This window comes from Gossypium arboreum, chromosome 5 (genome assembly GCF_025698485.1).
Source record: "Gossypium arboreum isolate Shixiya-1 chromosome 5, ASM2569848v2, whole genome shotgun sequence".
In the NCBI taxonomy this organism is placed as follows: Eukaryota; Viridiplantae; Streptophyta; class Magnoliopsida; order Malvales; family Malvaceae; genus Gossypium; species Gossypium arboreum.
This window is the reverse complement of record NC_069074.1, coordinates 2,659,568-2,680,092: the sequence shown is the minus strand read 5'-3', so window position 1 is coordinate 2,680,092 and position 20,525 is coordinate 2,659,568. Positions and strand designations below refer to the sequence as shown.

Below are 20,525 nucleotides of genomic sequence, written 5' to 3'. Positions count from 1 at the left end.
CATTGGATTTGTGTTCGGTTAATATTGTTGCTAGTCACACTGTTGACGTCGATAGCTTTGGCTTCTTCTTATATATAGTACAATAATTGGAGTTATTTTAGACTTCAGTTAAGTAAATTTTAATTAAATTTTTTATAGAGATGTCTCACATTCTCACGTTTCTATAAGTATACTGCTAACAAAATTTTATACGGAAAGCTTCCTAAATCAGCCTCTTTTGTGTTTATGTTACTCATAATCTATTTCACAAATTTTTTAATTTTTTAATTTAATATTTAAAAAATTACATTGATGATCAATTTTGGAATATATAAGAATTTGTACCCAATGAAGAAGCTATAAACAAAATACTTAAGTCTTTTCTTTTTCTTGTTGATTTGTAAGGTTTTGTTGATTTGTAAGGTTATATTAACATTGTGATTTCTTCAAAAACAAAATTCGAAACTTTGGAAACTATAATTGACACGAATACTCTAAAAATATGATATTGAATTTGTTAATGTATCATTTCACTCAACACAATCGAAGCAGTTCAACAGTTTGAATGAATTTAAGATTAAATTATATATTGAGAATTGAGGTCGTTGTCTATCCATTAAAGAGGTATTGAAGAGCGAATACCGAACCTTATCTAAAAAGGTCCACACAGTTCTGTTTGTGCTGTTGAGGTGGTGTAGCAAAACCAAAGTTTCAATCAGAGGGACAAGCAGCCCTCATGGGGGACCAAGCTCTTCTTTTTCATGGACTACAAACAACTCTCCTTGGTACCATCTGTCTCATGGTTCCCAGCCTCCGTCACATCATAAATTCTAAGTTTTACGTAAACATTTTTGTGTTTTTATATTATAATTATGTCTGAAAAATGTTACAGATTTGTATGGATTATCAATTTTACGTATATCTATCTTATTTTTATGTTATTAGTCTATTAAATAATATTTTAATTGAATTTAATGTAGTAAGTTAAGTGGTATAAATCATTTAAAATGATTTTTAAAAATTTAAACCATAATATAAACAAGATTATATGTATTAATAATTTACCTCTCTAGAAAAATAAATTTACATTAATTTGTTAGTTCACTCTCTTTTTTCGCTATTTAGAAATTTATACATACAAATTTTCCCACCAAAAGAGCATAAAATTTTAGTCAAGAGTTTGGTGTTTTTTACCATGTTTAAAATTGAGATTTAATTTTTGTATTTTAATTTGACATAATTTAATCTTTTTACTTTATAATATCATTTGTTAGTACAAATAATTAACACTGCTAATTATTCTGGTTAATATGTTGATGTTGATTAAAATTCATTCCTTCCAACTCCTCGTATTGACATAAATTCTTTTTGTTAGAAAAGGTGTTGTGAGAGAAAAATATTGCCAACATTATAATCAAAATAGTTAATTGTGCTAATTGTTTGAATTAATTAATGATATTGTACAAATAAATGAAATAAATAATATCAAATTAAGTTATAAGGAATGTTCGAAAAATATATAAAAGATTAAATTTTAAATATAAGCATAATAAATCAACCAAAACTAGAATTTAACCTAAAAGTTTCCCAATGTTGCTTACAAAAAGTGGATTTGAAGGCATTGATCCATATGTATTTCCCCAATCATGAGGTTGGCCCATTGGGTTCATGAGCTTTTGTCAATTATAAATTGAAGAGAGCTAAAATAAAGAGGAAAAACAAAAGTATTCTTATTTGATATATGTACAAATGATATGTGGTATACGTGGTCCAATAAGGCAAACCCATTAACGAAGGGAGTATCTTTTGGGCTCTTTGCTTCAATATGAAATGCAGGTTTTTATTTTATTTATACACAAGGGCAGATTAGTTTGTAGCATGGTTGGAGGTGAACGTTCCGTTTTCTAAAACTTTTTAAAATAATTTTATTATGAGTTTTGATTATGTTTATTTTTTTTATATAATATTCAGAATTATTCGTAGCTTTTCTCTAATCCGTAAATAAAAGATAATACATTTTAGTATATTTAAATTCACGTTTTTTTGTATTGATAACAATGTCCAGCTAAGACTCAATTGGTCATTTTGTATATTATCAAGTTGATTATTGTAGTATCCAAATTAATCAATGATCTAGTACTAAAATATTTCGTATGATATTTAAAATTATGATGGTAAAAGGAGACGTTGAAAACTTTTAAGTTTTAAATTTCACATTTTAATTTAAATATGTTATTGTTCTTGATGAAATTTAAAATTATGATCGGAAAAAATATCAATATTTTTTAAATGAAATGCTTAACCACACTTTTTAATCAAGAAAAACAATTATCTAAAACCCGAATTAATTAATTTTAACAATAGTAATCTTTTGCTTTTCATTTCAATGTTTTTCTAAAAATAAAAAAATAAAAAATCTAGATTTGAAACTGCACGGTGAAAAAAAGAAGAAGGGAAAATTGGATGTTGTTGGCTTTATTTTAGTACGGTAAGATAAATACAAAATCTAAAGTTTAGAACAATTTATTTTGATCTAATGGCTAAGATCATTTTGACAAGCATGATTCTCATTTTGAAAGTTCTCATTGTAGTTGCTATCGCTATTATTAGAATGATATTTTATCGCTTAAAAATATAACGTGTGTCCTTATTTTGGCTAAGCTGATATGTGGTTCCGATGCTAACATGATGTTAGGTCAAGACTCAAGCCTCTTTTCTGTTTGATCTGTATTAATTACGGATGGTCTGAACCCCTTTGTCTTTGGTTTAAAGGGATCATGTTCGTGTTCTTTAAGGGTGAACTTTCGGATTTTGTTAATTAGAGGTGAACTTCTAACGTTCATTATTGAATATTGTAATTATGTTTATTTTGAATTAATTACTTCTTTAAAATATATTGAGTATATTAAAAAGTTAAAGTTGAAAAGTAAAATTTAGTCTTTAAAATTGACAACTTTTGTTTATATTCATTACCATAAAAAAGATATAACGATAAATGAAAGAGTATCGATTCATCCAAGTAAGGTGGATAGCAGTGGAGAGAAAGTAGGATAATGAGATGATGATAGTGATGAAAGGAAAAGAGGAGGATCCACATCCCTTTGTGCACATAGGCCTATATAATGGAGTGTCCTTCATCTTATAGTGTCATGTGGTGGTTTGTATGATGTATAGCATGACTAAAGGGTTAGCTAAGCATCAATATTGTTATAGGTTAGTTATCACCATGGTGTGTACCATGCGGTATTGCCAATGTTATAGGTTGTCTTGCTTTGACATCCTTGTCATTAAGATTGTACGGGATGATTACAAATAGGTGGATCCAATGACGGGCACATCATAAGGGGTGTATTGAAAGCTTTGAGGCATATTTTCGATTAGTAAAAGTGAATATTTGAATCATAAATTTGTGATTTTATATTCTACTCCGTTAAATCTTTAAAAAGTTATATCATATGCTCAAAATAGTTGAGTAATAATTGATGTTCAAAGTAAGCAAATTGTGAATTATGTTAAGGAAAATTAAAAGTTTAGTCTCACATTAGTACAAATAAAAGTGAGTAATTAACCCAAATTAACGTTTGAGAAAATTATGGTTTTATATTCATTTATTTTAAATAAAATTTATAATTTTATGCAATGAGATTGTAAAATATTAAATATTAAAAGTTATGTTATTGATTAAAATCAAAATAAAATGTAAAATAAAAAATAAAAATCAAGGAGTTGAGGAAAACTATCGGATTGAATGTTAAGACTTTATAATATTAAAGAATTTTGTCACTTCGCAAGTTTAAACAGAATTGGAGGTCTTAGTGGTTGAAAAGGTTATAACAATCGAAGAGCGAAAAAAAGGAAATAAAAAGAAAAGAAAAGAAAAGAAAAGAAAAGAAAGAGATATTGTTTACTCCTGAACTATCTTCATATAATCTCAGAAAGCACGAGCTGAGTAAAATCCGTCGGCTCTACCAAAAAGTTTAAGATCTAACATTCCGCCTCTTAAATTCTATCAGATCTGCGTCTTGCTGATTCCATCTTACATTTTCATTGATAGACTTTATCTTTGGTTAGATCCGTGATGGATTTCATGAAGGCCTTTGATCAGACGGTTCGCGAAATGTACGCTCTAACCTTCGTTGCTCGGAATCTCGAATCAAAATTTGATTTATTACTGTTCTTCATGGAGGATTAGTTGATTTCATTTTTTCTCTTTTGTTATTTCAGAAAGAGGGAGGTTAATCTAAAGGTATTGAAGGTTCCGGAGATCGAGCAGAAGGTGAGATCAATTGCATTTTAATGATTCTCGTATGCTTGTTGCCTGGACAAATATGCTTAAGATTTAATCAGTTGTTATTAGATCCATTTAATTTGTTCCTTTTAAAAAAAAAAAAAGAAGAAGGGAAGATTAGGATTATAAATTGGATTATAATGTAAAGACTGGTTGAGTTTGAAATAGAAACGTTGGTAGGAAATCAGAATATATTTACTGAAAGAATCGGATTTGTCTTTGAAACTTAGGTTTATGATATTATTGGAAGCTGAGGTTGAAAGTCACTTGTTACTTGCTAGGATTTTGCTTTTGATTAAGCTGAACGATATGATACCGAACTTGTGTTAGTATTCCACTTGACCTTTTGGTTTATAAGTTGTTTACGCAGGAATTCTTTCATTAAGTTTGGGTGTTATTAGTGGCACAAAATGAATTGCCCGTTGTATTCTGTATCCAATGTTTTTGATCTCCCACACTTTGCTTTTGATCATAGAAATGGTCAAGGTGTATGATATTGCACCAGATCTAGAATTACTTGTGGTTTTATCTTACTTTTAAATCTATATAATTGAGTGAGAACTTGGCAGGAAACATTAAAACTGTGTTGCAGTATGTATGATAAAAAGTTTAGTTTTCTGGTAATACTTTAGTTTGCATTTGAAGTACTCGATCTGTTTACATATTTTGTGAAAATGAATGCAGGTACTGGATGCTACAGATAATGAACCATGGGGTCCTCATGGGACTGCATTGGCAGAAATAGCACAGGCCACAAAGAAATTGTAATTATCAACTTTTGCACTTGGTTTTCTTTTAACATTCTGTTTGCACATCTTCTCTGGTATTGGTGTTTGCAAGATATCTATCGCTTTATGCTAACTGGATGTTCTACTATATCTTGTAGCTCTGAATTCCAGATGGTTATGAATGTGCTCTGGACAAGATTGGGTGAGACTGGAAAAGACTGGCGTTATGTTTACAAGGTATGTGTATTCTGACTAATCATCTAATAAGTTTGAAATGTACTTCCAAACCTTGTTGGCTTATGTACCTTCTCATACCTTTGTACATATAAAACCATTCCTCGAACAGGCATTGACTGTTATTGAATATCTGATTTCTCACGGATCTGAACGTGCGGTTGATGACATAATAGAACACACTTTCCAGATCTCTGTAAGGCCTCAACCCCTTTATTTCTGAGTTGCCTTCTCACATTTTGTGGAGCTTTCTCTAATCCCCTATTTGTTTTGCATTTGCAGTCCCTCACAAGTTTTGAATATGTTGAGCCGAGTGGGAAAGATATGGGAATCAATGTCCGAAAGAAAGCAGAAACTATAGTGGGCCTTTTAAGTAATAAAGAAAAGATACAAGAAGCTAGGAACAAAGCAGCTGCAAACCGTGACAAGTAAATTTCTTTTTGGAAGCGTACTTGTATACTTGTGTCATTTTCATTGACTGAACTGTGTCTGTTACTATTTTTAGGTACGTTGGGCTGTCATCTACTGGCATAACTTATAAGTCCAGTGCATCCTCGTACAGTAGTGGTGGCTTCAATGGTGGTGGGGATAAGTATGGAGGCCTAAGTAGCAGAAGAGAAAGTGACAGCTATAAAGACAGTTATAAAGAAAGCGATCCATATGGGGAAGAAAAGTTTGATACAGATACCTACGTCAAATCGCATCGAGGGACTGCATGTGAGATCCAAGGGAATTCCTCTAAGGAGTCTAGACATCATGGCAGGTTTATGTCTTACACTGTTCATAATTAGTTACAAATTATTTAGTAGTAATTTTTTTCTTCTGAGTTTAACTGGGCTTTACACTGTTATCTTTAGTTGGAGGAAAAGTTCTTTGGCCTATTGGTTATGTACTCCATAGCTGAACCCACTGCACTGCTATATATATTTGGTTCTAGGAATCATGTTGCTATTGTTATTTGTTAATTCATTTATTTGAGATGATGGTTCCTTTTCTGTGATTCATATTTTTTTGGTTATGGAATTTCACGGCACCCTTACTGATTTTACCTATTCAATTTTTGCAATTTTTTACCATTCTTTGCTCCACCTAGAAAATCTTATATTGTGATGTTTGTTTGCAGCAAGGATTCAAAGAAAAAATTCTCTTCAGAGTTGAATGATTCCAATAAATATAGCCAAAGCACCAGCACCCCTTCAAATAATTTTGATGATGACTTTGATGACTTCGATCCCCGGGGAACATCCAGTTCCAGTAAGAAAAATATTCATTTTTTAAGCTGAGAATGCTTCGGAGGTTTTCCTTTTATCATTTAAACTTAATTTTAAAATGTTATAAATCCTTTTTTTGCTAGTTCATTTTGTTGACACGCCTAGGGTTTGTTGAAAGCATGCTTCTTCCTGTTCAGTAATAGGTTTTTTTTAAAGGACGCTGTCTTATAAATGCATTGTTGATTACTATTGACAGAACCAGCAGCTGGAAGTTCTAATCAAGTGGACCCGTTCGTACCAAATTTGATTGACGACCTCTTTGACGGACCAGCATCAGTCCCTATGGAAAAGTCTGCTGTGAGTACTGATTCAACAGATGTTGATCTATTTGCTGATGCAACTTTTGTGTCAGCACCGACCAAGGTGGCTCATGAATCAAGTCCTCAGGCACAGGTCAAACCTTTTCTTCTATATTGATTTTTGGATATATGAAAATGAATTAGTGTAGCTTTGCCAATAGAATTGTAGCTTTTTATTTGAGCATTTAGAATATTAACACACATATATTAGTATTTATCTAATTTTCAGTGGATATCATAGAGGTATTGGGACTAGTTATTGAAGTCGAGGCATATCCTTTAAATTATGAGGAGCTGACATCTGTTTCTTCTTCTTCTCATTTGTGCAGCAACAAGTTGATCTATTTGCTTCCCAGCCTGCCATTACTCCTGCAGCCTCTCCAACTGTTGACCTATTTGCTGCCAGTGATCCAGTTGTGCAACCACACATAAAGGTATCAGTCTGTCTTTAAAAAAACCAAATAAAGAAGACACCAGATAGAACTTACCTTCAATTAACTTAACATGCACCTCTTCCCCCCACGCTCCCACCTACCAACGTCCTTTCATCTCTTCATTGCAAAAAATATCTCCACTGATAAAAAAACCAGTTTGCTTAAGATTGTGTAATCTTAGAAAAGCTTTTATTTGAGCATGCAGAGTATGTATACGTGTCTGTGTATATATGTTTGTGTACTAATTAGGTGGATATCAGAGGTTTTTGACTAACTAATTAAGGAGTTGGGGCAAATCTTTTAATCATGAAGAGCTGAAATCCACTTCTCTTTTTCTCATTTGTGCAGGGACAGGTTGATTTATTCGCTTCTCAGGCTGCCATTACTCCTGCAGCATCTCCAACTGTTGACCTCTTTTCCACCACTGATCCAGTTGTGCAACCAGCCATGGCAGCAAACGTTGAGCCAGTAAATGCTAACATTGTTGATCCATTTGCTGCTGTTCCGCTGAACAATTTTGATGGATCTGACATTTTTGGTTCATTCACAACTCATTCTGATTCAGCTTTGGAAGAACCAAAACAAAACCCCATGAATGATGGAAACCTTAATAAAATAAGTACAAAGTCATCACAAGACTCTAAAGCTCCTCAAAAGAAGGATGCTTTTCAGGTGAAGTCTGGAATTTGGGCTGATTCACTGAGCCGTGGAATAATTGATCTTAACATATCTGCTCGTAAGTTGTCCCATACTAGTCTCTATTTTTTTCGCTTAAAAAGCGCTTGTCTATTTTGAATTTTCTTTTACTGTTGCTTTGCCATTTGAAACCTTGCAGCCAAGAAGGTTTCACTGGCAGATGTCGGAATAGTCTGCGGATTAAGTGATGTAGATGAAAGAGAGAAAGGACCTCCAACTTCATTTTATATGGGGAGAGCAATGGGAACTGGCTCTGGTCTTGGTAAAACTGGGTTCGCATCTACACCATCAACTGATGAAGATGGTCTATTCTCAAGCCTTGGCAACCACCAACAGTATCAATTCGGTAGCTTTAAAAAGTAATTTTGTTCATTCCCCCTTTGCATTCATTTCCTATTTTGGTGCTAAAAACGAAGTTACCGACTGTTGTGCATTTTGGTGTGCTACTTTCGTATCATTGTACACTCCCCAGGAAGTCCTTTATCTTTCCATTAGGAACATTTGCATGTGAAATTGGTATTGAGATTTGATTCGGACTTAGTTACCACCATATTGTTGTTGTTTACACACTGTGTTAAAATTATTTTTAGCTTTGTCTGAATGAAGTTGTATAGTCCGTGTATCAGGGGGCCTTCCCAGTTATTGAAGCCTGTTTCCCTATATTCTGTTTATCATCCAGTGTATTCGTGGTGAATAAATATCAGTCTTCATCCAGACCGTTTTCACTGTCTAATAAAGTTACAAGTAAAGCTCCCTAATCTTAAATGTCATGCTTTCTTCGTAGAAGTAATAGGCATAAATTATTAATATCAACCTTAGTAAGGGTGTTCTGTTCTGGTCGGTTGGATATTTTGAATCGCTGATGATAATTTAGTTAGTTTTGGTTTTTAATTTTGAGCTTTTGGATTTATTTTTTTCATAATTTAAATTTTTTAATTATTCAAGTAAGTAAAATAATCAATAATTCTAATATAACATTTTAAAGATAATTTTTCATATAAGAAATTTATCTTTATATCATTAATAAGTTAAAATTAATTAAAATAAATAAAATTTCTAAAAACCGTTCAAACATCTCCAATTTTATTACACCGATTCACGTATTTCGTATGGGGTTCTTTTCTTTTCCATTTTTTGGGTTCGAATATCCCTGGATGAAACATCGTCTTTTCGTTAAAGCCAGCTTTTCATGTTATAAAACAAGGCCACCATTTCATCGCTTTTTCCAGAATAAGGAATCATTTGAATTGAATCCCCCCACCAAATCCCAGAAACAATATATTTTCAGCAATCAGATCAAAGCAGTTCTAACTCAGATGGGTAAAAACATTGACGGCTGTACAAAATATAGGAAGATAAGGCAAAACACAATCGGTGTAAGGCGTTTAAAGATCATTTTGATAACAGTTTTCAGTTTCAGTTTATTTTTTATGTGTTATAAATTATATAATATATAAAAATAACATAATATAAAGTACTATAAATTTAAAAATAAGTCAGGTTGAGTTTGGATCTTAAATGTTCAAACCCGAGTCTAACTCATATGTTAAAGGGGCTTAATTTTTTTGTCTAAACTCATTTGCCAGGTTTAATATTTTTATCTGAATCTTTTCAAATTTCTGACAGGCCTTCGGGCTTGGACAAATAGCCTAGCACATGAATTATGATAATAATTTAAAAAAAAAAAGGCATATCAAAATATTATTGAATTCCAACTCTACCTCTTTATTGAATTCCTAATAAGAATAGAACTAAAATACTCCTATCTATAAATATATTATTTCTCTGCTTACAAAATCATATCATAACACATAAAAAAAATAAAATTCAAAACACTGCCATGGCTTTCAATAACAACGTCAACATTAGGCAAGAAAACGAGACTAACGTAGAAGAATTCAGTGATAATGTTTTCAATATAAATTTTTACCTCTCAACGCTGAAATCATCGTAGATATTTTTAACCAAACCCTAATTTTTGATCGAGACATGTTTTTATCCGAACAACATCATCGAGACATCATTCTTTTCATGATTCTTAATTCGGGAGCTTCTCCAGAATTCATTGAGTTCGCCATTTTTCCCTCTATTTTACGTTTTGCAAGGGATGCAAATAGCAACCCAATGAACCTTGGGCTTAAAGTAATAAATATGAGGTGGTTGTGAAAGTAGTTCTTGATGTGAACATGATTGAGGATGATGATACTGATTATGATGATGAGTTGATTAACAAATCATTGATGAACGCTGTGATCAACTTCACGCCAGCAAGTAGGTCATCGGTTGAAGGTTTGGAAGGGTTAAATGGGATTCAATGACGAAGAGGGAGGATGAATCCGCCATTTGCTTGGATGAGTTTGTGAAAGGAGAGGAAGTTGCTTCGATGCCTTGCGGTCATGGTTACCATGATGGTTGCATCGTTAAGTGGTTGGAAACTAGTCATCTTTGCCCATTGTGTCGATACTAGACGCCCACTTTGATTCAGCTTTAATCCTATCATTATTTCGAGTCTCCTATTTTTAGGATGTTTTTAATTATTGTATTTTCACAAAGAAAATTATATATATATAAAAAAAAAAAAGAATTGATCAACATTACTCTCAACCGCAAGTGTAAACCCTCGTCACTTATCTGATTCTTTTTCATCATTGAAATTTGGGGAGGGGAAGGAGGATATGGCCTGAACCTTCTTATCTCGTTTTCGTTTAGTAGTTCAGATTATAAAATCTACACTTATACATACTGGTTTATCTGCTATTTTCCTTTCCATTTTAGGTTCCAGGCCTCGGGCATTCCTTACTTGCAAGTGTAAGTTTTAAGCGTTTTTTTTTCTAGAGACAAGATAATGGTTTGATTTCAATAGATTATATATTAATGGTCAAATTTGAGTTTGGGTCCTCATACTATGCTCAAAATTTGATTCCCCTTATGTATCACATAACTAAGGTTGTTTTTTTTAAATATTATAAAATAATGATTAAATATTGATTTTGATCTCGCTAACGATAACAAAATTTTAGTTTTGATCTCTCTATTCTACTTAAAATTAAGATTTAATCTCTAAACTTTAATTTTTAACAATGTGATTAGACCATATAATGATATTGGGCAATAAATCTCTATAAAGTTCAATAGTGTGTTGAACCATTTCCAATCTTAATTTTTCTTGAGAAGAGTCGATTTCACCGACTCTTTGGCTAATGGAGCCATTCTTCCACAGATTCAAAGTGGCAGTTCAACATCACAATTGTACATCACGGATATGTCCCAAGTATTTTCAGCAATCAGATCAAAGCAGTTCTAACACAATGGGTAAAAACAGTGACGGCTGTACAAAATATAGGAAGATAAGGCAAAACACAAACGGTGTAAGGAGTTTAAAGATCATTCTGATAACAGTTTTCAGTTTTAGTTTTTGAGAGGAAAGCCCTACAAGACATCAAATATCAATCCATCATTCTTCCCCTCAGCATGGCTGCCGCTTTCCTCACCTGCCTTACGGGCCCTAAGATGAATACCTGCATATAAAAAACCCACACGTTTGACACTCAATTATCAAAGATAGATACTAAATGGCATGGTGATTCTTTAAGATCAAATAGATTAACCTTGTCCGGTGGGCCCTTGGCACCCCCAAAATGAATTTCCGCACTGCAGCAATAATGAACATGTAAGTACAGGAAAACTAAATTCATAGCTCCAAGCTCCAAAGAGACGCACATGCAATGCACATCAGGACATGGAGAAAGAGACATGTATATGTGTCTATAAATACGTACTTGCAAGACTCCTTAATTGACAAGATGGAAACCCCTTTTCTTCCAATGACACGTCCCATCTTCCCTTGCGGAACATCCAGAATTGAAACTATTTCTTCTTCAGGAGCATCCCCCTCCACCATCAAGTTATCTAATACATTCCAATTATCAGAAATTTATATGGAGATCCTCCGTATGTACCAAAATTGATGGAGATTGGCAAGCTAATTACTATATTTCTCCACAACCCTATCGAGAAACAAACAATCATAATAGTGTTTAGAAATATAAGAACCTGGAATAGGAGGAATAGATGGCCAATCGGCATAGTTATTATCGTTGATGCAGAAACATCGGCAATATAGAGCTCCACGAACTGCAAGGTGCCACAAGGATCGTTCATTCAGTTTCTTCATCATCATGTGGTAGATGTATAGAAGAAAGCGGACATCATCTGCAGCTGCACGGACCATGAGCTCAGATAATGGTCTGTATTTCCAAAACTTGGGATCCTGCGATAAGCAAAGACAAAATTATGAAGTTCAGGGGGAAAATGTTTATTAACAAATGAAGCATCTGCATGTGCAAAAAAAAAAAAAAAAAAAAAGGAAAAAGGAAAGAATAATAAATTTCTATCATGGATCTGCATATGTAAATAGCTTTGTGAATCCAAAAAAGACAATAGGGTATTACTTTTACTCCAAAAAATCCAGCAGTCTAGTTAAGAAATTTTATGTTAGTGATAAGGAGTTTATGCTAACCTGCCTAAGGAGGAGACGAACTTCTTCCTTCTCCTGGTAAGATATTCCTATATTTAAAGTATCAAGGCATAAATCAAAAGTCAAAATGTAGTGAATGTAACTTGATGAGAAGTAGAACTTTGCTTGTTTGAATGTCATGTATAAAACATCCAGTTGCAGATAGCACAAGATCACTTGAACATAAATAATATGCCATGCATAGCAACAAAACCATCATTACTTCTGATATGCATAACTTTGAGCAGGATATAAAAGAAAGAAACAAACAAAAAATCAGATTCCTAACTGGTAACTGCTAAGTCCAACAATACATAGTTCATATTGCCCAAGTGAGATTAAAGGAAAGATCAGAAGGGGGTCCTTCAAGGTAATAAGTACCACCTATTTCTAAAACCCAGTTAAGATAACATTTAATAGACTTCGCAAGTGTATATTCAGTTAGCACACTTAAGCTGCAGACAAAGTTCCGTGACCAGAATTAATTAAATTCAAAAGGATACCAGGGCATATCAATACCGCAATAGCGTGGATCTGCAAGGAGGCCGACAAATGATATGTTGTCATCAGGCAATCTCGTCCGTCCTTCTTGTTCCTCTAAAAGAGAATAAGCAATCTGCAGAGGCCAAAAATAAAAAAGAAAGGCAAAATAAACCACTCAACAGTATTTAAGGAACCCTACATAAATTGGGACATGTTGAATGCTTTGAAGTGCTTTCAAATGCTTCAATATGCAAGTAAAGGAATGCCGTAAGCACTTCAAAGCAAGAACTAAAATAAAAAAGAAATGAAACCGCAAGCGTAAGGGGAATCCTTATTTAAATTGATAACTAAATAGGCTTAAATCTACCTAAGGGCTCAAAAATTGGAGTACAAACAAACATCAAAATGAAAGAAACACAAACAGACATTACTTGTATTTTTACATGCTTTAACAGTTTGCCATGAATAAGTCCTTAAGCTCATAAAGGATGCTCACCTGTGTGTCCATGACATTGTTTAACTTGATGCCAAATTGGAAGTACAATGCCTGTAAAGTAAGAAAAAGATTTAAATTGGCCGTAAAGTATACCAAATGCACCAATAATTCAAAATTACAATGGAAAAAAATTAGACACCTCACTATCTCGTTTGCAATCGTGAATAACTTTTTGGATGTAACTAGACTCAAGTGCAGGCTTACAGGCATTTATAAGCACTTCTCCACCTTCAATGGCGTCAACTAAATATATGGCATCCTGAAATGCAAGCTGCAAGAAAACAGCATTTCTCAAAAATCTTGGAGAAGCAATAGCACAGGAAAGTTTCATTTTAAACTAACAGAAACAAAAATTGACAAACCACGGAAAATATATCCATGTGTAACAATAAAATCATAGTTCTTGATAAAGCATATCATTATTGAGTCAAGTTAAACAATTTGAGACAAACAGTCATTAACTAGAGTTAACCTGCATAATACAAAGAGTGCCATTGCGACAAAGGTCAACGCCCTCACAGTCAAAACCTACAACCAACTGCTTCTCCGGTGAAGGGTTCAAGAACTCCGCCGGCAGCTGAGAAGCATTGGTCACTATATGGATAGGGACCGGAGAAGCTTCATCGTCAAATGGATTGCCACCTGCAACACATTCTTCAATTCATCACAATTAATAACAAGCCGAAAAAGATTCAGTAAAAAAAATCAATTGAAGAAAAGGATAAAGAACAGTGATCTGAACATTCTGAACTGACATTAAAGTTATTCTCTTCCCCTAAGCCCACCGGTCGAAACGAATTAGGGCAGTGGATCAAGAATCAAATCACAAATAAAACAACTAAGATTGAAATAAACAGTAAAGAAAGCACAATAAAGAACTTAAACCTTAACCAGAAAACAAAAATTGAAATCGACAATGAAAACAAAAGATCACAAAATTAAGAACCTGAGTCAGATGGGAGAGGAACGTGAGTGCGATGAGGAGGAGGATGATTAAAGGAAGCCATGCGATCGAACCATCCAAGCAGATCGTTTTATTCTTTTTTTTTTTTTTTCCCTTCACACTGAACTTTTTCACTCGATTTATATTCCTCTCGTGCCCTTTATATATATAGAACTTTTTCCACTAAGTGGAATTTTTTATTTTTTTGGCTAAACTGAAACCACTTCATTTTTCACCACGTCATGACGTCATTCTGGTTTTCAGGTTTGACGACAAGCCTCCTTAAAATAAATATTACATATTTCATTTTTAATATTGAGACAAATAAAATAAAGGGTAAATTATATTAACAGTCTCCTAATTTTGGGGTAGTTGACAAAACAGTCATCTAAGTTTATTTCAATCACTCAACTTTTGAAAAGTTACAAAACAATCACTAACATTATAAAAAAGTGAAAAACCAGTCACTGATTAACAATTTCTGTTAAGGTGTTAATGAGACCGCTGATGTGGCATGTTTCCCGTTAGGGCATAAAGGAATAAAACACTATGAATAACTTGTGAAGGTGGCCTCTCAAATCCAAGCCTCTGGCAAAAGCTGCATCCGGGATCTGAACCACTAGTGGCAGCCTCATGGAATGCACCCCAACCTGGATCTCTCTTAACTTGGCTTAGTAAAAATGATGATAAATGGTCTCTTTCCCAAGCATGGAAGATGACATAAGGTTTTCGGGCTGTTGAAAGTTTCGGACACCTGAAGTACCTAATGGAATTAAATAGAAGCCACCCATATGGTCAAATAAAGAGGCCACTAGTCCAACATGACCATGACCATGACTTCTATGGCTGCCCAGCCTTTGGGAGCCAAAAACAATGGGTGTCTGTAATGTTGGAAAGGTACTAGGGTGGTGGTGTTGATAGTATGCCTGGAGAGCTTGAACTCTATCACGAGCCCGGGCATTGCTACCAGGGTAAGGAGGGATAAATGAAGAAGTAATCGCACTTGCTGTTCTAGTACCAGAACTATGGAAATACAGCATTTGAAATTATCAGTAGAGAAATAACAACACCATTCTGTTTGATGTTTATATCCTTAGAAAATGTAACCCTCTAACTAAATGTGCAGCATTTCAAAATAGGGTTTAGTTGGAATAGTAGTTTCAGGACCACAAATTCGATGTTAAAATATTTATTTTATGATTACTATGAGGCCTAAATTATTAAAGTAGGCATGTGTTAAAGTTTCATGAAGAAATTCTTAGTGTAAGGTGTCCAATTGGAAGTTAGAGACCAAATTGAATAAATTGCAAAACTTGGATTCTAGAAGCAATTTGCATGAAATTTCTTTAGATTATTAATTTGAAAGTCTTAAAGAGTAATTTTCCCAATTTCTAAGTTTTTGGACAAAAATGGGCATGCATGGCAAATTTTGGAAGTTTAGTAAGGAAGGGCATTTTGGTCATTTGGTAATAAAATCAATAAAAAGGGAGAATGAAGGCAAAAATCAGCCATCTTCTCCCTTGTACCAGCCGAAATTCTCAAGCCCTCCATGGCTAGGGTTTTAAACATTTTCAAACTCAATAGTAAGTGCTCCCTAGCCCCGTTTTTAATATTCTTTGTAATTTTGAGATCCTCGTAACATGCTCTATCCATTTCTACCCATATTTCATGCTAGGGTTCATGTATGAAAAATGATCCACATGTGACTTGGTTGTTATTTGATGATTTATAGAGGAATATGAATGTTAGATGTGTGTTAAACATCTTTTCCTAAATGATTTTCATGAAAAACCTCTAAAAAGGACCTTTTTGTAAAAAATACAAAATATGTGGTAGAAATGTGAAATAGAGAAAAATGTGGGCTAGTATGAGTTTATAATACATTCGGCTAGGTTTGGGTAACTAAGGAATTTCATGTATTTCATTTTACGAGCCTAGAGACTAAGTTATGAAATTTTGAAATGTTAGGGGCAAAATAGTCATTTTTCCTGGGGTTGAGTTTTAGGCCTAAAACGGATAATATGCTGTATTAATAATCTAATTTTATTGATATAGACCCCGAGGAACCAATTCCGGAGGTTGACCATGGGAAACGAAAGGTTTCGGACTAACTGAAACACAAACCCGAAGCAATTACCAAGTAAGTTCGCGTAACTCAAATGCGAACTACTTAAATTGCATTAAAGTGTATATTCATGTATGCATTATAGCATTGATAATGGTTGTGAAATAATGCATGATAATTATTGTGTTGATAAATGTCCCGGTTGAATAGAAAGGGGAATTCGAAGGATAAATTATAGCTCACCTGACATGAGATCTTGTATGTGTTGCAGAAAAGGATTTAGCCCAGACGGGTAATCCAATGATCTCAATCTAGTAAGGATCTAGCCCGGACGAGTGTTCCTTAAGGAATTGAACCTCCCGGTGAACATATTTGCATTGTGTATTTAACCCGGATGGGTAATACGATTAAAGACTAAAATTAGCCTGGAGTGGTATTTTAGATCTGAGCGTATTTGGAGTGATTGTTGTGTATGGGATTTATCCTGGAATGGCAAACCCGAAAACACTCCTTAAATTCATATTATGAGGGATTTAACCTAGACTGGTAATCCAGTCATCAGAGTAAGGTTTACGGGAGTGCAAATTTAAAATGATCACTAGCATGACTTGATGGTAAATGGATACCCATCGGGATTTCCTACGAATTCAACGGGACTATAGTGAAGAACGAAAATGTCAATGCTTAAATTGATGAGCTCATCTAAGATAAATACTATATTGCTTGAAATGGTATTGCTTGAAATGGAACTAACTTGATGATTGAGTGTATGTGATAGGGAATTTATATTATGCATGTATTGTCATGAATACCTTGTGAGGTTGCATGCTAAATAATCGGTAAGTTTACCCTCCTGTTATTCGAACTTATTAAGCATATTTATGCTTACTCCCTTCTCTTTTCCTTATCTTACAGAGCTCGTGGACTCGTGAAGATTGGAAGACGGTTGGAGAATCAATACACTATCGACTTGTCCTGCTTTGGTATATAGATATCTTTATTTTGTTTAATGGCATGTATAAGACTTTTGGTTATTTTGTTATATGTGTAATTGGTTGGCCAATGTAAAGGCTTAAATATTGAACTTACACTTTTTGTATATGGCCATAGACATGGCTCATTTTGATGTAGGCTATGACCTACTAATGGTGTTTGACTGTGGCTAAATGTTATCGTGACAATTAAATGTAGTATTTCATAAATAGACATGTGTATTGTGGTCAAATCACTTGGGATGGTTAGGTCATAATTGGCAATGACTTATAAAATGAGCCAAGTTTAAATATGTTATATGATAAGGTGATCTATAATACAAAGGGGATAATCTAGCATGTATTAAACTGATGAGATGAGGTTTACATGCAATGTAGTATGCCCAGAGTTGTTTAAGAGTATAATTAAGCTATGTTAAATACCATTGGAAATTATAAGTGTGTATGGAGGTTAGAGGGTGACCAAAGGCTTGGAAAATAGCCTTAAACAGGTCCACACAGGTAGACACATGGGCATGTGTCTAGGCTGTGTGTGACACACAGTTAGCCCCCATGGGCGTGGTGCCCGGCCGTGTGTCCCCTCCACCAAAAATTTTAGGTTAGCTTGCATGATAGTAAACACACGGGCAGAGACACGGCTGTGTGTCTCAACCGTGTGGAGGACACGGCCTAGCATACGGGCATGTGTCTTGGCCGTGTACCTCAAATTGAATGATGACGTAATAAATAAAATGTCCAGGTTTTTAGACACAGGCGAAGACACGGGTGTGTCTAGGCCTTGTGAAGGACAAGGGCCAAGGACACGGGCATGTGCTCGGCCGTGTGAAAACCCCTGTAGGTTCAAATTAGAAAATAAATTCAATTAATTCCACACGGGTAAGGGACACGGGAGTATCCCAAAGCACAAAATTTTCCTAGAAAATCTTCCTAAAATTTTCTTAAGTTCTCGGTTTAGTCCCGAACCATTCTCAATATGTGTTTTGGGCCTCGTAGGTCCATAATAGGGACATTATGAATATGATGATTGGTTTTAATTTGGAACTAAATTTTATAGCCCAAATTTTTTTGAAATGTCATGTTCGTGCATAGAAATGCCCTATACTCAGTCCCGGTCTCGGGTACGGGTAAGGGGTATTACAAAATGTGTCTATATTTTGGAATGATATTTTTGTCTAACAAACGAAGAAACATTCCAAAAAATCAAGCTCTATGTTTTCTCAAATGAAAAAAATTCATTACTTTGGGTTATATCTGTAGCCAGCAACAAATGGATGCATAAAAGTTCTCGGTCTTGGCATATCTGAACTGTTCTTGGCAGACCTTTGACTGACAGGTGGAATTGAAGTTTGATCGGAACCATCAATTTGGCGGTTAGATGTAGAGAATGGAGGGGAATGGTGCTCCCAGCTTTGATAATGGAGATTCATTGCAGGAAAAACATAAGATGGAGGTATCTCACTAGGCAAAGATGGACCATTCTGGTGACCGTTGAAGCTAGAACTATCTGAAGTAATTCCACTGGAATTTGAGGAAGAGGGATGAATCGTTGGCCCAAAGTAAACTATATATTGGCATGGATGAGTAGAAGAAGATAAATGTTCAGCAAAGATAGGGCTGGTAGGGCTGTTAAATTGAGAGTAACCGGTTAGCTGGACCCTTTTTTAACACCAAGGACACCGTCACATGCCATGTCACTTTGCCGTGACATCTGTGACGGAAAACGGCAAAAAAATCTGTTTTGTAACTTTTCGAAAGTTGAGTGACTGAAATGAAACCTAAGCAACTGTTTTGTCAGCTACCCAAAGTTGGGCGACTGTTGGTGTAATTTACCCTAAAATAAATTACTATTAATTAAGTTAAATTGCTTAATTTGGTGAAATAAATTTATTTAAAATGTTTGGAAAAATTCAAAAATAATCACCACGTACAAATATTAGAAATTGATTAAACGAGTAAAAATAGTGTAGATTTAAAATATATATATATATATATGTTGTACTGATTGGTGTATGTTTGTAAATTGGAAAAAAAAAAAAACAATTGTCATGAAAATGTATCAATAATCGATATAAGAAGATTTCAGTATTAGATATTAATAATCATTGGTTACTGTTTGTTGCTTTTGTTAATTGTACCGTTACTCTTCGGTTAAAGCTTTTATCCATGGGATCTGGAGAATATACTCTCTTAAGCTGTGCACAAAAATTAAGTTTGAAAAGTCAACGAAAGAGAATTTTATTCTTTTGTTTTCTTTATTTGCTGTTGATTAATTCTTGAAGTTCCTTAGTTTCAACATTCACTTGAACTCTTTTGAGTAGTATGTTATTGGCTCTCCTATCCTATATGTCCATTCTTTTCACTGAATTAAAGAGGCTTAAGTCCCTTCTCAGAAAGTTTAATAAAGCAAACTACGGAGCTATTTCAAAAAGATTGACTGCTAATAAGGTTGAATTGGAAGTCCAGTTGTCATTGCTTCGTAACCCCACTTGTTCACCTTGTTGTCTAAGCAGTGTACTCTTTTGAGTTAATTGCCCTCCAGAATTGCTTGGAGAGCTTCTTTGTACACTTTCCACTACTCTCGGGCTATCTCCATATGCATTCTAGCATCTCATGGATGACAATTCTAGACAGATGGGGAATCCGTAATGAAGTGTGCTCATTGTGTAAGCAAGAAAATGAAACCAGGAGCGACCTCCTCATCAAGGAATTGGGGTTCTACCAGGTGCTCCTCCAGTTGGTCACTCTTACTTTCCTCGTTATGGGATTCCAAATCATGAACCAATTTGCTCATAGTGGTCAGTTATCTGGAAGTCAATCTAACTCTAACCTGCAGCATCAAATTCATGTAATCTGCCTGATAACAAGGATGGTGCTGTTTATCATTTCATGAAGTTCCAGGCATCTAAATACACTAAGCTACAGAGGTGTACATCAAGCGGTTCTGGTGAAAAAGTGCAGAGAGATGGCCAATAGTGCTCAATGTAACATCTGTTATGAACACATTTTAGGCAGATGCAAAGACCCTTTTCTAAGGAAAAGAAATAGTGTCTCATATAATGTACTTATGAACTAGATATCCGACTTCTTTTTGTGATTTTATT

At 34.3% G+C, this 20,525-nt stretch overlaps 2 protein-coding genes and 1 pseudogene across 3 annotated transcripts; 1 reads left to right on the top strand and 2 right to left on the bottom strand.

Moving 5' to 3' along the window:
- The first annotated feature begins 3,734 nt into the window (after positions 1-3,734).
- Positions 3,735-8,666, top strand: LOC108457092 (clathrin interactor EPSIN 1). The gene is made up of 12 exons (XM_017755928.2): positions 3,735-4,098; positions 4,204-4,255; positions 4,952-5,031; positions 5,154-5,232; positions 5,342-5,425; positions 5,512-5,657; positions 5,735-5,992; positions 6,353-6,483; positions 6,697-6,893; positions 7,129-7,233; positions 7,582-7,969; positions 8,069-8,666. Exons 1-12 carry the CDS (start codon positions 4,058-4,060, stop codon positions 8,290-8,292), a joined length of 1,785 nt encoding a protein of 594 aa, XP_017611417.1. The 5' UTR covers positions 3,735-4,057; the 3' UTR covers positions 8,293-8,666.
- Positions 8,667-11,089: 2,423 nt separating this feature from the next.
- LOC108454291 (exosome complex exonuclease rrp6) lies at positions 11,090-14,624 on the bottom strand. Of its 2 annotated transcripts, none has more exons than XM_017752706.2 (10): positions 14,371-14,624; positions 13,897-14,066; positions 13,564-13,695; positions 13,425-13,475; positions 12,965-13,061; positions 12,449-12,495; positions 11,983-12,199; positions 11,709-11,838; positions 11,538-11,580; positions 11,090-11,447 (listed from the first exon to the last, which is right to left on the bottom strand). In XM_017752706.2, the coding sequence occupies exons 1-10, from the start codon at positions 14,429-14,431 to the stop codon at positions 11,376-11,378; spliced, it is 1,020 nt and encodes a 339-aa protein (XP_017608195.1). In that variant the 5' UTR covers positions 14,432-14,624; the 3' UTR covers positions 11,090-11,375. The 2 variants fall into 2 exon arrangements, with proteins under 2 accessions (XP_017608195.1, XP_052884062.1); XM_053028102.1 differs by having other exon boundaries at positions 13,897-14,078; positions 14,371-14,536.
- Positions 14,625-14,859: 235 nt separating this feature from the next.
- LOC108455388 (uncharacterized) lies at positions 14,860-20,215 on the bottom strand (annotated as a pseudogene).
- Positions 20,216-20,525: the final 310 nt, after the last annotated feature.

What these genes read in the sequence shown, in the direction of transcription:
- LOC108457092 (XM_017755928.2), top strand. Translation starts at nt 4,058, where the DNA reads ATGGATTTCATGAAGGCCTTTGATCAGACGGTTCGCGAAAT. An exon ending in AACACACTTTCCAGATCTCT is followed by an intron (nt 5,426 to 5,511) that starts GTAAGGCCTCAA and finishes TTGCATTTGCAG; the next exon opens with TCCCTCACAAGTTTTGAATA. An exon ending in GAGTCTAGACATCATGGCAG is followed by an intron (nt 5,993 to 6,352) that starts GTTTATGTCTTA and finishes GTTTGTTTGCAG; the next exon opens with CAAGGATTCAAAGAAAAAAT.
- LOC108454291 (XM_053028102.1), bottom strand. Translation starts at nt 14,431, where the DNA reads ATGGCTTCCTTTAATCATCCTCCTCCTCATCGCACTCACGTTCCTCTC. An exon ending in GCACTCTTTGTATTATGCAG is followed by an intron (nt 13,696 to 13,896) that starts GTTAACTCTAGT and finishes GTTTTCTTGCAG; the next exon opens with CTTGCATTTCAGGATGCCAT. An exon ending in ATTGCAAACGAGATAGTGAG is followed by an intron (nt 13,476 to 13,563) that starts GTGTCTAATTTT and finishes CTTACTTTACAG; the next exon opens with GCATTGTACTTCCAATTTGG.